Genomic DNA, 14297 nt, shown 5'->3' on the forward strand with positions numbered 1-14297 from the left:
TTAATTTAGTTCTCAAAGTTCTCCAGGGACCTCCGTTTGAGCCTATGCATTCCTTAGATATTAAGTTGTTATCTTGGAAAGTTTTATTTCTTGTGGCTATTTCTTCTGCTCGGAGAGTGTCAGAGCTCTCGGCATTACAGTATGAGTCTCCTTATCTTATTTTCCATTTAGATAAGGTAGTTTTACTAACTAAATTAGGATTTCTTCCTAAGGTTCTGACTTCTGCACAATTTGGACGTGGTCCGTGCTTTAAAATTTTATTTACAGACGACTAAGGACTTTCGTCAGTCGTCTTCTTTGTTTGTGGTTTTCTCAGGAAAACGTAAGGGACGGAAAGCTACGGCTACTTCTTTCTTTTTGGCTGAAGAGTATAATATGTTTTGCATATAAGACTGCTGGATGGCAGCCTCCCGAGAGAGTTACGGCTCATTTCACGAGGGCTGTTGCTTCCTCATGGGTGTTCAAACATGAAGCTTCTGTGGAAAAGATTTGCAATGCTGCAACTTGGCCCTCTCTTCACACTTTTTCAAAGTTCTACAAATTTGACACTTTTGCCTCGGCTGAGGCAGCTTATGGGAGAAAGGTTCTTCAAGCAATGGTGCCTTCCGTTTAGGTTCCCTGTCTTGTGCCTTCCATTATCATCTGTGTACTCTAGCTTGAGTATTGAATCCCATTAGTAATTATGATGATCCGTGGATTCATCGTGTTATAAAAAATAAAATAAAATTTATGCTTACCTGATAAATGTATTTCTTTTTTGACACGATGAGTCCACGGCACGCCCTGTGTTTTTAGACAGGTTATTGCTTATTGTAAACTTCAGACACCTGTGCACCTTGGCTTTTCCTTTCTCTTCCTAGCTTCGGTTGAATGACTGGAGTAGGAGGGAGGAGCTATTTAACAGCTCTGCTATGGTGCTCTTTGCTTCCTCCTGCTGACCAGGAGGTGAATATCCCATTAGTAATTATGATGATCCGTGGACTCATTGTGTCAAAAACTAAATAAATGTATCGGGTAAGCATAAATTTTCTTTTCTTTCATGTAATTGGCAAGAGTCCATGAGCTAGTGACGTATGGGATATACAATCCTACCAGGAGGGGCAAAGTTACCTCAAAATGCCTATAAATACACCCCTAACCACACCCACAATTCAGTTTTACAAACTTTGCCTCCTATGGAGGTGGTGAAGTAAGTTTGTGCTAAGATTTCTACGTTGATATGCGCTTCTCAGCATTTTGAAGCCCGATTCCTTTCATAGTACAGTGAATGTCAGAGGATGTGAAGGGAGTATCACCTATTGAATGCAATAGTTTTTCTCACGATAGCTCTATTTCATAGGTTCTCTGTTATCGGTCGTAGAGATTCATCGCCTACCTCCCTTTTCAGATCGACGATATACTCTCATATTCCATTACCTCTACTGATAACTGTTTCAGTACTGGTTTGGCTATCTGCTATTTGTGGATGGGTGTCTTTTGGTAAGTATGTTTTCATTACTTAAGACACTCTTATGGTTTGGCACTTTATGTATTTATATAAAGTTCTAAATATATGTATTGTACTTATGTTTGCCATGATTCAGGTTTTCAGTATATTTCCTTTTGCAGACTCTGTTTCATAGCTGGGAAATGCATTTTTTAGGAAAATGTATTTCTTACCTGGGGTATAGTCTTTTTTCAATTGAATGCCATTTTCAAATTCGCAGACAGAATTAGGCTCGCGAAGGCGCAAAATTCTAAAGTTTATTTCTTCATTTTTTTTTTAGATTTTTTGGTGCAAAGTTAAGTTCGATGACGCAAATTCGTCACTTCCGGCGTCTTAGTTGACGCAGAGTCCTTTCACAAGGTTGCGTCTTCAAAGACGCGAGTGTGTCATTTCCGGATGTTGTTAGCGGCAAAAAAAAAATTTCTGTTTGTGTTGTGCATCATACTTGGCGCCAAATATTTTCATTATTTTTAGTGCTATTACTATATGCATCTTGCCTTTTTCCTCTATCAGAGAGCTCTGCTGTTTGCATTTTTTTCCCATTTCTGAAACTGCCATATAAGGAAATTGATCATTTTGCTTTATATGTTGTTTTTTTCTCTTACATTTGCAAGATGTCTCAATCTGATCCTGTCTCAGAAATCACTGTTGGAACCCTGCTGCCTGATAACAGTTCTACCAAAGCTAAGTGCATTTGTTGTAAACTTCTGGAGGTTATATCTCCAGCGGTGGTTTGTAATAGTTGTCATGATAAACTTTTACATGCATATAATGTGTCCATCAATACTAGTGCATTGTCTGTTGCTGTTCCTTCAACATCTAATGTACAAGATATACCTGTGAATTTAAAATAATTTATTGCTGATTCTATTCGGAAGGCTTTGTCTGCCATCCCACCTTCTAAAAAAAGTAAAAGGTCTTTTAAAACTTCTCATAAAGTTGATGAAATTTCAAATGACCGACAACATACTGAATTAGCCTTCTCTGATGAGGATCTATCTGGTTCAGAAGATCCTGCCTCAGATATTGACACTGACAAATCTACTTATTTTTTTTAAATAAAGTATATTCGTTTTTTGTTAAAAGAAGTGTTGATTACATTGGATATGGAGGAAACTAGTCCTCTTGATATTAAAACTAGCAAATGTTTAAATTCTGTTTATAAACCTCCTTTAGTTATTCCAGAGGTTTTTCCAGTTGCTGATGCTATTTCTGATATGATTTTTAAGGAATGGAATAGGCCTGGTACTTTTATTCCTTCTTCAAGGTTTAAAAAATTGTATCCTTTGCCAGCAGTTACTTTAGAGTTTTGGGGAAAAAATCCCCAAATTTGATTGGGCTATCTCTGCTCCTGCTAAACGTTCTACTATTCCTATGGAAGATAGTACTGCAATTTTACTGCAATTTCATTGACTGATGTTGCAGCTGCATCAACTTTTTGGTTGGAAAATTTAGCGCAACAAGAATTGAATTCTGATTTGTCTAGCATTGTTCGCTTGCTGCAACATGCTAATCATTTTATTTGTGTTGCCATTTTTGATATCATCCAAATTGATGTTAAATCTATGTCTTTAGCTATTTTAGCTTTGTGGCTTAAATCTTGGAATGTTGACATGACTTCTAAGTCCAGATTGCTATATCTTTCTTTCCAAGGTAATAAATTATTTGGTTCTCAGTTGGATTCGATTATTTCAACTGTCACTGGGGGGAAGGGAGTTTTTTGCCTCAGGATAAAAGACCTAAGGGTAAATCTAAAGCTTCTAACCGTTTTCGTTCCTTTTGACAGAATAAGGAACAGAAACCTAATCCTTCCCCCAAGGAATCTGTTTCCAATTGGAAACCTTCCTCAAACTGGAATAAATCCAAGCCATTTAAGAAACAAAAGCCATCCCCCAAGTCCGCATGAAGGTGCGGCCCTCATTCCAGCTCAGCTGGTAGGGGGCAGATTAAAATTTTTCAAAGATGTATGGACAAATTCAGAGTAAGACCTGTGAGAAGATATTTTCTCTCACGCATCCCAACAAATCCAGTAAAGGCTCAGGCTTTCCTGAAGTGTATTTCAGACCTGGAGTTTTCAGGGGTAATCATGTCAGTTCCGTTTCTGGAAAAGGGTCTGGGGTTTTATTCAAATCTATTCCTTGTCCCAAAGAAAGAAAATTCATTCAGCCAGTTCTGGATCTAAAAATTTTGAATCGTTATGTAAGAGTGCCAACTTTCAAAATGGTGACTGTAAGGACTATTCTGCCTTTTGTACAGCAAGGGCATTATATGTCCACAATAGACTTACAGGATGCATATCTTCATATTCCGATTCATCCAGATCATTATCAGTTTCTCTTTTCTAGACAAGCATTACCAATTTGTCACTCTTCCTTTAGGCCTAGCAACAGCTCCAAGAATCTTTTCAAAGGTTCTCGGTGCCCTACTTTCTGTAATCATAGAGCGGGGTATTGCGGTGTTTCCTTATTTGGATGATATCTTGGTACTAGCTCAGTCTTTACATTCTGCCGAATCTCACACAAATCAACTAGTGTTGTTTCTTCGAAAACGTGGTTGGAGGATCAATTTACCAAAAAGTTCTTTGATTTCTCAGACAAGGGTCACCTTTTTAGGTTTCCAGATAGATTCAGTGTCCATGACTCTGTCTCTAACAGACAAGAGACGTTTACAATTGGTTTCAGTCTGTCGGGAAACTTTAGTCTCAGTCATTCCCTTCAGTAGCTATGTGCATGGAAGTTTTAGGTCTCATGACTGCAGCATCGGACGCGATCCCCTTTGCTCGTTTCCATATGAGACCTCTCCAGTTTTGTATGCTGAACCAATGGTGCATGGATTATACAAGGATATCACAATTAATATCCTTAAATCCCAATGTTCGACTATCTCTGACTTGGTTAGATCACCATCGTATAGTTCTAGGGGCCTCTCTTGTTCGTCCAACCTGGACTGTGATCACAACAGATGCAAGTCTTTCAGGTTGGGGAGCTCTTTGGGATCTCTGACAGCATAAGGGGTTTGGAAATCTCAAGAGGCGAGATTACAAATCAATATTTTGCAACTCCGTGTGATTTTCAGGGCTCTTCAGATTTGTTGAAGAGAGAGACGTTCATTTGTTTTCAGACAGACAATATCACAACTGTGGCATATGTCAATCATCAGGGTGGGACTCACAGTCCCCAAACTATGAAAGAAGTATCCCGGATACTAGCTTGGGCGGAATCCAGCTCCTGTCTAATTTCTGCTGTTCATATTCCAGGTATAGACAATTGGGAAGCGGATTATCTCAGCCGTCAGGCTTTACATCCGGGAGAGTGGTCCCTCCATCAGATGTGTTTTCTCAGGTTTTTCAGATGTGGGGTCTTCCAGAAATAGATCTGAACATCTAAACAAGAAACTTCCCAGGTACCTGTCCAGGTCCAGGGATCCTCAGACGGAAGCATTGGATGCGTTGACACTTCCTTGGTGTTATCAACCTGCTTATATTTTACCACCTTTAGTTCTTCTGCCAAGAGTGATCTCAAAGATCATCATGGAGCAATCATTTGTGTTGCTGGTGGCTCAAGCATGGCCTCACAGGTTTTGGTATGCAGATCTTGTTCGGATGTCCAGTTGTCAACCTTGGCCACTTCCATTAAGGCCGGACCGTCTGTCTCAAGGTCCGTTTTTCCATAAGGATCTCAAATCATTAAATTGGAAGGTATGGAAATTGAACGCTTAGTGCTTAGTCATAGAGGTTTCTCTGATTCTGTGATTAATACTATGTTGCAGGCTCGTAAATCTGTTTCTAGAAAGATTTATTATCGAGTTTGTGTTCCTCTCATAAATTCTCTTGGCATTCTTTTAGAATTCCTAGAATTTTACAGTTTCTTCAGGTTGGTTTGGATAAGGGTTTGTCTGCAAGTTCCTTGAAGGGACAAATCTCTGCTCTTTCTGTTTTATTTCACAGAAAGATTGCTAAGATTCCTGATATTCACTGTTTGTTCAGGGTTTGGTTCATATCAAGCCTGTCATTAAATCAATCTCTCCTCCTTGGACTCTTAATTTGGTTTTGAAGGCTTTACAGGCTCCTCCATTTAAGCCTATGCATTCTTTGGACATAAAACTACTTTCTACAGTTTCTTTTGGCCATCTCTTCTGCTAGAAGAGTTTCTGAATTATCTGCTCTTGTGAATCTCCTTTTTCTGATTTTTCATCAGGATAAGGCAGTTTTGAGGACTTTATTTAAATTCTTACCTAAGGTTGTGAATTCTAACAACATTAATAGAGAAATTGTTGTCCCTTCCTTGTGTCCTAATCCTAAGAATTATTTAGAGAGATCTTTACATTCTTTGGATATGGTGAGAGCTCTGAAATATTATGTTGAAGCTACTAAAGATTTCAGGAAGACTTCTAGTCTATTTGTTATCTTCTCTTGTCCTAGGAAATGTCAGAAGGCTTCTGCCGTTTCCTTGGCATCGTGGTTAAAGCTTTTGATTTATCAAGCTTATTTGGAGTTGGGTCAAGCCCCGCCTCAGAGAATTACAGCTCATTCTACTAGATCAGTTTCCACTTTGTGGGCTTTTAGGAATGAAGCTTCAGTTGATCAGATTTGCAAAGCAGCAACTTGGTCCTCTTTGCATACATTTACTAAATTCTACCGTTTTGATATATTTGCTTCTTCAGAGGCAGTTTTTGGTAGAAAAATTCTTCAGGCAGCTGTTTCAGTTTAATTCTTCTGCTTAAGTTTTAAGTTTTTCCTTTCATTTATGAGAATAAACTTATATTTTGGGTTGTGGATTAATTTTCTTCAGCGAAAAATGTCTGTTATTATTTTATCCCTCCCTCTCTAGTGACACTTGAGTGGAGTTCCACATCTTGGGTATTGCTATCCCATACATCACTAGCTCATGGACTCTTACTTCCAAATTCCTTTGTTGATGCTTTTTACTTATTTCTTTTTCACCCCACTACTTGGCTATTCGTTAAACTGAATTGTGGGTGTGGTGAGGGGAGTATTTATAGGTATTTTGAGGTTTAGGAAACTTTGCCCCTCCTGGTAGGATTGTATATCCCATACGTCAATAGCTCATGGACTCTTGCCAATATGAAATAAATGAATTTATCAGGTAAGTTCTTACATAAATTATGTTTTTTCTTTTTAAAGATCCTATGAACATGAGATTAGATTTTTTTTTTTATTTTTTTTTTGCTTTTAATAGGCCATTAGCTACAGGTGTCTTTACTGCTTGCCTAATTAAAGACATGTTCAACACCTTAAAAGGGACATTCCAGTGAAAACTGAAATGCACATAACAGAATTACATATTTGAGTAGAAACATATTTGCAGCATACATTTATTGGCAAAAATGCTCCTAGTAAAAGTTATCACTCTTTTAGTTTTAACATTTTTGTCTGCATGTGCATGTAAAGCATAACTAGATATTCTCAGTGCAACAGCATTGTAAATACTGCAACTGCTTGGAGCGTCAAGGGGGCTTGTATCATGTCAGCAATTAACAATTTAAGTCATTGCCAGACAGTACAAGTACCTTAGGATATTTGAGCAAGTGCTGCTAGTGCATGATGCATACTTAAATATTTTTTGAAACAGCTATAGTTTTTATTAGATACATGTATATTACAAAAATGCTTCTATTTAAAACTGAAATGCATCCATGTGGACTCCAATTTTGGCTGGAATTTTCTTTCTAAGTCTGTAATATAAACTATTTAACTATGTAGCAAAAATACTTTGCAGTATACTTTCATTATTTTTGTTTCCTTTAATTTAAATGGATATTAAACAGTGCACCTTTGGTAAAAAAAAACCAATGTTAAATCAGAGTAAACTTAAAAAGAAACAGATTGTGTAAAAAAAACATAAACAACTTACTGCCCATCCCTAATCTAAATAAAACAAACCCCCCCCCCAAAAAAAAAACCTTTAAAAATCCTAAGTCTAACCCCCAGGTTGGTACTACTCACGGTTCCTGAAGTCCGGCGGAGAAGGTTCCGTTCCAGGCGGTGAAGTCTTCTTCCAAGCGCAACCTCCTCTTCTTCAAGGAACATCCTGCGCGGAGCAGAGCTGAAGACCGGCGACCCTGGAACTGCAGACCGTCAATCGCGGAGCCACGGAGCGTGGATCATCCTCTTCGTACGATCTCCACCGTACACTGAATAGTGAATTCAAGGTACGCGATTAAAGATGGCGTCCCTTGAATTCCTATTGGTTGATTTGATTCTTCCAATTCAAATTAGCAAATAGGATAAAAGCTACTCAAATCCTATTGGCTGTTTAAATCAGCCAATAGGATGAGAGCAAGTGAAATTCTATTGGCAGATTTGAATAGCCAATAGAATTTCACTTGCTCTCATCCTATTGGCTGATTTGAACAGCCAATAGGATTTGAGTAGCTCTCATCCTATTGGATGATTTGAATTGGAAGAATCAAATAAGCCAATAGGAATTCAAGGGATGCCATCTTTAATCGCGTACCTTGAATTCACTATTCAGTGTATGGCGGAGATTGTACGAAGAGGATGCTTCATGGCTCCGCAGTCGACGGTCTGCAGTTCCAGGGTCGCCGGTCTTCAGCTCCGCGGTCTTCAGCACCGCTCCGCGCAGGATGTTCCTGGAAGAAGAAGAGGTTGCGCTTGGAAGAAGACTTCACTGCCTGGATTAGGACCTTCTCCGCCAGACTTCAGGAACCGTGAGCACCACCAACTTATGATTTTTTAAGGTTTTTTTTGGGGGGGGGGCGGGGGTTGTTTTATTTTCATAGGGATTAGGTTTAATTTTGTTAAATTTGGTAATTTGATTTTTTTTATTTTCTGTAATTTTAGCCTTTTTTATTTTTTGTAACTTTAGAATGTATTAGTTTAGGTAATTTGGGTTTATTTAATGGGTTGTTAGGTTAGGGGTTGTTAGGTTAGGGGGTGTTAGGTTAGGGTACTTAGTTATTTAGATTGTTATTTGCATTTTGGTTTTTGGCGGTTTAAAGGGTTAATAAGTTATTTAGGTTTATTGTGATTTGGGAGTTTTGAGGTTTAGCGGTTAATAGGGTAAATAGGTTTATTTCGATGTGGGGGTTTTGCAGTTTAAGAGTTAATAGGGAGAATAGGTTTATTGCTATGTAGAGGTTTAGAGGTTAATAGGGAAATTAGGTATATAGCAATGTGGGGGTTTTGCTGTTTAAGAGTTAATACGGCGTGTAGGATTTTTATTTATTTTTGTTATATTTCGTGCAAACAGTGTTTTTTTTGTTTTTTAAATACTTGATGCGGGCGGTTAGTTTTTTTTTTTTAAATACTTTAATGTGGGCGATTAGTTGTTGCTTTTGTAATGCTCAGTTTGCCTTTGCTGCATCCCGGTGGATTCCGAAAATGGCAGGGTGCCATTTTCGCTGAAATCTTTTGTCCTCGCGCTGCCAACATTTCACCACCCTGCCATTTTCTTTGAATTATTTTGTCCTCACGTTGCCAACATTCCATTAAGGATGCGTGCACAACTGCCGACGGCGACGGACATTACAAACGCAATTATAGTATAGATTCTATGATGTGATTAATTACTGAAGCAAATGCTTTAGTCTTGCACTATAATTTAACATGATATTACAAACCGTTTTAATCCATAGATAATAAATTGTAATATGTAGCATCAAATATGCTGTATTTGAGTTCGAATTACAGCCATTAATGCATTTATAAATAAAATGTACAACACTTTTTGAAGAGATTATATAACTTCTTTTTTTGTGTTAAAAAAAATTCAAAAACTAGTTTTTTGTTGTGTTTCATGTTACTCCAGAAGATAAAGCTGTTGATAGCAGATGACCATTTTTTTGTGACAACTTGAAACAAAATACTCAAACAATACATTAAAGGTATCTGAAATACACAACGTATATATGAATAAATAAGTTTAGCAAAATCAAATAGACACTTTCAGTTATAAGATTACCTTTACATAAGAAAAATTGTGCACTATTGAAATAAATGATTGACTATTTAAAGGCAAACATTTAATCTAAAATCAGAATCTGTGGCACAAGAGAGAAAAAGGGAAAAATAAAAGAAAGCAAAGAAGAATAGTTAAGGGAAAAGTAGAGTTAATGGCTTGGTATTGGAACCACCTAGTAATGCCTTAATATATTCAGCCAATGTCATTATCTGAATGCAAATAAAGTACTTTGGTTTGGTATCAGGATAAATTAGAATAAGCAACAAAGCAACTAGAGAAGCTACCACCCCCCCATACTTGGAAGAGAGAAGATATGTCAACTGGCTGTGATCTCAAGACTCACCGGGTCACTCTCATCCTATAATTTATCAAGGTGCAACTATGGTTTAGAATTTTGCACTTCTTTATATATATATTTATTAACCATGCTAAAATCCTTTTCTGTATGATTTTTTTCGTGCATGATTGTGTCAGCTTAAAATGAATTGTTATAATGTTTGCTATCTTTGACTGATAGGTAAGAATGGAGATCTTCTCCCCACCACTGAAGAAGCAGAGGAACTTGAGAGGGCTCTACAGGCTGTTACATCGTTGGAATGCCTGAGTTCCATTGCAGTGCTAACCCAGGCTGACAGTGTAACTAGTCAAGACCTTTCAGACCGTGGAATGGCTGCATTCTCAACAGGTGTTGGTGGTCCTGAGTCATTGAGTCGGGAAGATACTACCGATTTGGGGGAGCTGCTCAATGGACGAATAGTTCATGATAACTTCTCCAGTCTTGAACTGGATGAAAATCTACTTGGTTCTGCTACCCTCTCTAGCCCATCAACCCCCCTTACTGGGCACATACAGAGGCATTTCTCATCCTCCTCCAATGTTGGCCTTACTTCTGCCTCTCTAATAAGCCAGGGTTCAATTGAAGAGAGAGCTTTTCCAGGTACGTTCCATGAACTTCATGAAGGCAGCCATGCCACGCAAAGGCCTCTCCCTACAGAGCTTTTGAGCAAGGCAAATAATTTAATCACCTCCCAACAGCAATATAGTAGTGACCATTCGCCATCGTCGCCACATGGAAGTCATTATGACAGTGAGCATGTTTCATCACCGTACAGCGACCAATTGACATCCCCGCATGCCACCTCTTATTCTAACGATAGTTTGGCAGCTACTTTCTCTGCAGAGGTTCCCATCATTACACAGCACTTGCTTACCTCCCAACTGGAGGTGCCCCTGAGTGGGGTTGTGAACCCTCGAACTCACTGGGGGAACCTTCCTGTGAACCTTAGTGATCCATCAGCTTTTAGCACCTTTATCAGCTCAGATGGGCACCTTATCTCAACTTCCCTATCAACCCCTCCAGCCACCTCCCATTTAGAAACAACACAACCTACCTTCTCCACTGTGACCCCCAATAGCTCCAATATGCTTCCGGGGTTACCACAGACCAGCTTCAGTGACTTGAGCTCCCCTCCCTCAGAACTCATGGAGTCTCCATCCCCCAAACATCAGCTCCCACAATTCATTGCAGCATTTGGCCATCAACTAAATTCTCATAGTGGCATCCCCAAAGACTTGCAACCCAGCCATAGCTCAATTGCTCCTCCCACAGGCTTTACTGTGACAGGTGCCACAACTACGAGTACCAACAACTCCTCTTCCTCTTTCACAAGTTCTGACTAATCTGCTTGCCTGTTTTCGCCACATAGATGAGAAGTGGTTACTTCCCTTATGCATTTGTTGCTCATTTCATTTGTCCCCTGGATTTTTTTTTTATTTTTTTTAAATCTTTGAATATTTTAAAGCAAAAACTATGGTGAAACGGATATGTTTGATCACTGTACTGTTGTTGTTGTGCTGCCATAGCACTGGTGCTCCTAATTTGCTTGTAAGATACCCATACTCTCCCTAATTTTGCCACCAGGTGAGAAACATTGGATTCTAACAGCTCACCTGCATTTTCCCGATATTGTCAGCAGGTAATGGGATAAATGCTTAATTTCTTGCTACCTGTTTCCAATACTCTGGTTTCACTTTTGGCTCTGCAATATATTAGGATAGGGAGTAGGCAAATGAAAACTAAGGCAGGGAACACTGTTTAATATGGAAAAGCAGTAAGTGTGCAATACTGCATCTCCTTGCACTTCTGGTTCACAAATGACTCGTTGCGGTACATCCCTAGTGTCATTTTCTTCATAAGTCAAGCTGTTCTTATATTGCGCATTATGTCTCTTGCGTGTGTGCATGTGTGAATTGCAGAATTTTGAGAAGGGTGTCAGGGGGGAATTTGAGGCGGTAATTTTGCCTCCAGTAGCATCCATTCCTTAATTTGTGTTGGCCTTACATGGACTGCCTAGATCAGAACAAATCTATATGGTACATTTGTGCATACAACTAATCACGTTAAAATAATTCAATATAAAATGAATATATTGGATAGTATGCAAAGTGTGGATCCGTTAATAGAAATTTTAAAGTGGATTTGTCACCACAAATAAAGCTAGCTATGTGTTCTCCTTTTTAATATTTTGCTTACCTAAAACGTTCTCAAGATATACTATGGAGTTTGCATTCAAGGTTTATTCCATGCAGAGACAAGGACATATTTCAGTAGAATTATCCAATTTTGAAAAGCATTGTGTGCACGATTTATATCCAGTTTTTAATTCTCTTAAAACTGAAATGTACTGTAATGACAATTTAACCCCTTAACTGGCAGAGGGGATAATGTTCTACAGCCTCTCCTTGGCATCATAAGGGTTAAAGTCCACTGACATTTCTGGGGGTGTTTTGCATTTGTGCTCATTAACTGTATCAATTCCTCTCATGGGTAAAACGTTCTAAGAATTTGTGTCAGATTGAATCCATTAGAGAAAGAGCTATAACCGAAAATAGTTTGTCCGTCTGGCATGATGGCTGAGTTATAACCTTGTGAGTGTGATTAATTCTATGGAGAAATAAACGTCATGTCTTAGCAGCAAGCTGGGGCTGTGACAATGGTGATTAGTGGGAATTAGAAATAGTTTTTCCACTGTGCGGTGTTCATTTTTGCCAGATTGCAGCCATCAAACGGTGGATCAAATCAACAATATTTCTAGGAAGTGTTGTGCGTTTATCATACCTAGTGCTCTTCACCCTTATATTTGTTATTTCCAAACCCCTGAATTTTATCATTGCCTGAAGAAATTCATCCTGTCTCTCTCCAATATACGCTAAACACTATTGCTAATTTAGTGCACGTATATTTTTTAAAAAAAGACCAATTGGTATTTAATATTTATATGGTGGTGTTTTTGTAGGGATGAGATTATCAGAACCATGAATAAGGTAAAGTCAATTTATATGTAAGTTATAAGAAAGAAATGTAGAAGAAAATTAGATTATTGTGTATGTGTATATAGTATTTCTTCTTGATTCATAAAGCAAATTCTAAAATAATAATTTTTAAAAATTACCCACCCACTGCAGAACATACCCTTTTTACATTATCACAAAATATGTAATGTCCATTTTAAATGTTGAAATAAAGTTTACTTCAAGTGAGAACCACAAAAAAACACAAAAAAGTATAGAACCTAGTTAGCTATTTTTTTTTACACCTTTTATTGCAGTTAAATGGACAGTAAAGTCAACTTTCATGATTCAGACAGAGCATGCAGTTTTAAACAACTCTCCATTTTACTTCTAGTATGTAATTTGTTTTGTTCTTTTGTTCTCTTTTGTTGAAAAGCATAGGTAGGTTCAGGAGCAGCAACGGACCGCAGGGAGCTAGCTGGTGATTGGTGGATGCACATATATGCCTCTTGTCAGTCGCTCACCAGATGTGTTAACTAGTTCCCAGTAGTACATTACACAAAGGATACCGAGATAATGAAGCTAATTAGATAATATAATTAAATTGGAAAGTGGTTTAAAATGATATGCTCTGAATCATGAAAGAAAAAAATGTATTTCATGTCCCTTTAAACTATAAGACACTTCATAGTGACTGCTCTCTGCCTTAATACAGCTTGTGGTCTGTAGGTACAAGTAGTTTTATTGCAGAAGGCTATTATACCCCTATTCATTTAAATCGCATTTCCATAATTAGACTGAAACTGTTCTGCACAACAAATTGATTAATCCCTATTAAAAGTATTTTGTAAAATCATTATCTCATGACGAAAGCTGTATAAAATCTGTCTCTTGCTCATGTCTTATTTTTCATTTTCATTTCTATGTATGTTTTGCAAATTCTGATTACATCTTTTAAGTCTATTAAGGTTAAAGGGACACATCCAATACAAAAGTTTAGAAAAAATTATTGTAAGCATATTCAGCATATACAAAATAATGAATTGTACTTTTGCCTTGCCTTTTTAATGTGGTTTATTATAATAAAATTTAAAAAAAAAATCTTAGTTCTAGAACTGGTTGTTTTTTTTATCAAGTAGTATATTTGTGTGTGTGTGTGTATATATATATATATATATATATATATATATATATATATATATATATATATATATATATATATATAATTTATTGATTTATATATACATATACACATGCACTTAACAAACTGCAAATATGCTTATAATAATCAAGTTTACAAACAAAATATTAAATTACTGGTGTATGTGTTTTTTTTTAACTAATTCTTATACTAAAGCGCTTTTAGCACAAAGGAGATGATCAGGTTTGTTACAAGTAGTTATTTATTCTAAGTGAAACTGCACCTTTTGTGACTAGATTTTGCTCAGCAAATTTGAGAGACTTTCTCAATTTGCAGAAAAAGAATGTAATTTGTTTTCGTTACTGTGACAGATCAAGCACTATTTGTAATTTCATGCCTTCATTTTGCTATTTTTTGTTTTGTTTTGTTAAAGGAT

The 14297-nt window shown here is 37.4% G+C and overlaps 1 protein-coding gene across 1 annotated transcript in view; it reads left to right on the forward strand.

Annotated features, from left to right (window-relative positions):
- The window catches only part of INO80D (INO80 complex subunit D), a 395094-nt gene extending 383155 nt beyond the window's left edge, over nt 1-11939 (forward strand). Inside the window, exon 11 of the mRNA XM_053698654.1 lies at nt 9947-11939. Coding sequence (XP_053554629.1) covers nt 9947-11109 — 1163 coding nt within the window. The 3' untranslated portion in view covers nt 11110-11939. The remainder of the gene's footprint in view (nt 1-9946) is intronic.
- The last annotated feature ends 2358 nt before the right edge of the window (nt 11940-14297 follow it).

The sequence above is a fragment of the Bombina bombina genome, chromosome 1, assembly GCF_027579735.1.
Source record: "Bombina bombina isolate aBomBom1 chromosome 1, aBomBom1.pri, whole genome shotgun sequence".
NCBI classification, from domain to species: Eukaryota; Metazoa; Chordata; class Amphibia; order Anura; family Bombinatoridae; genus Bombina; species Bombina bombina.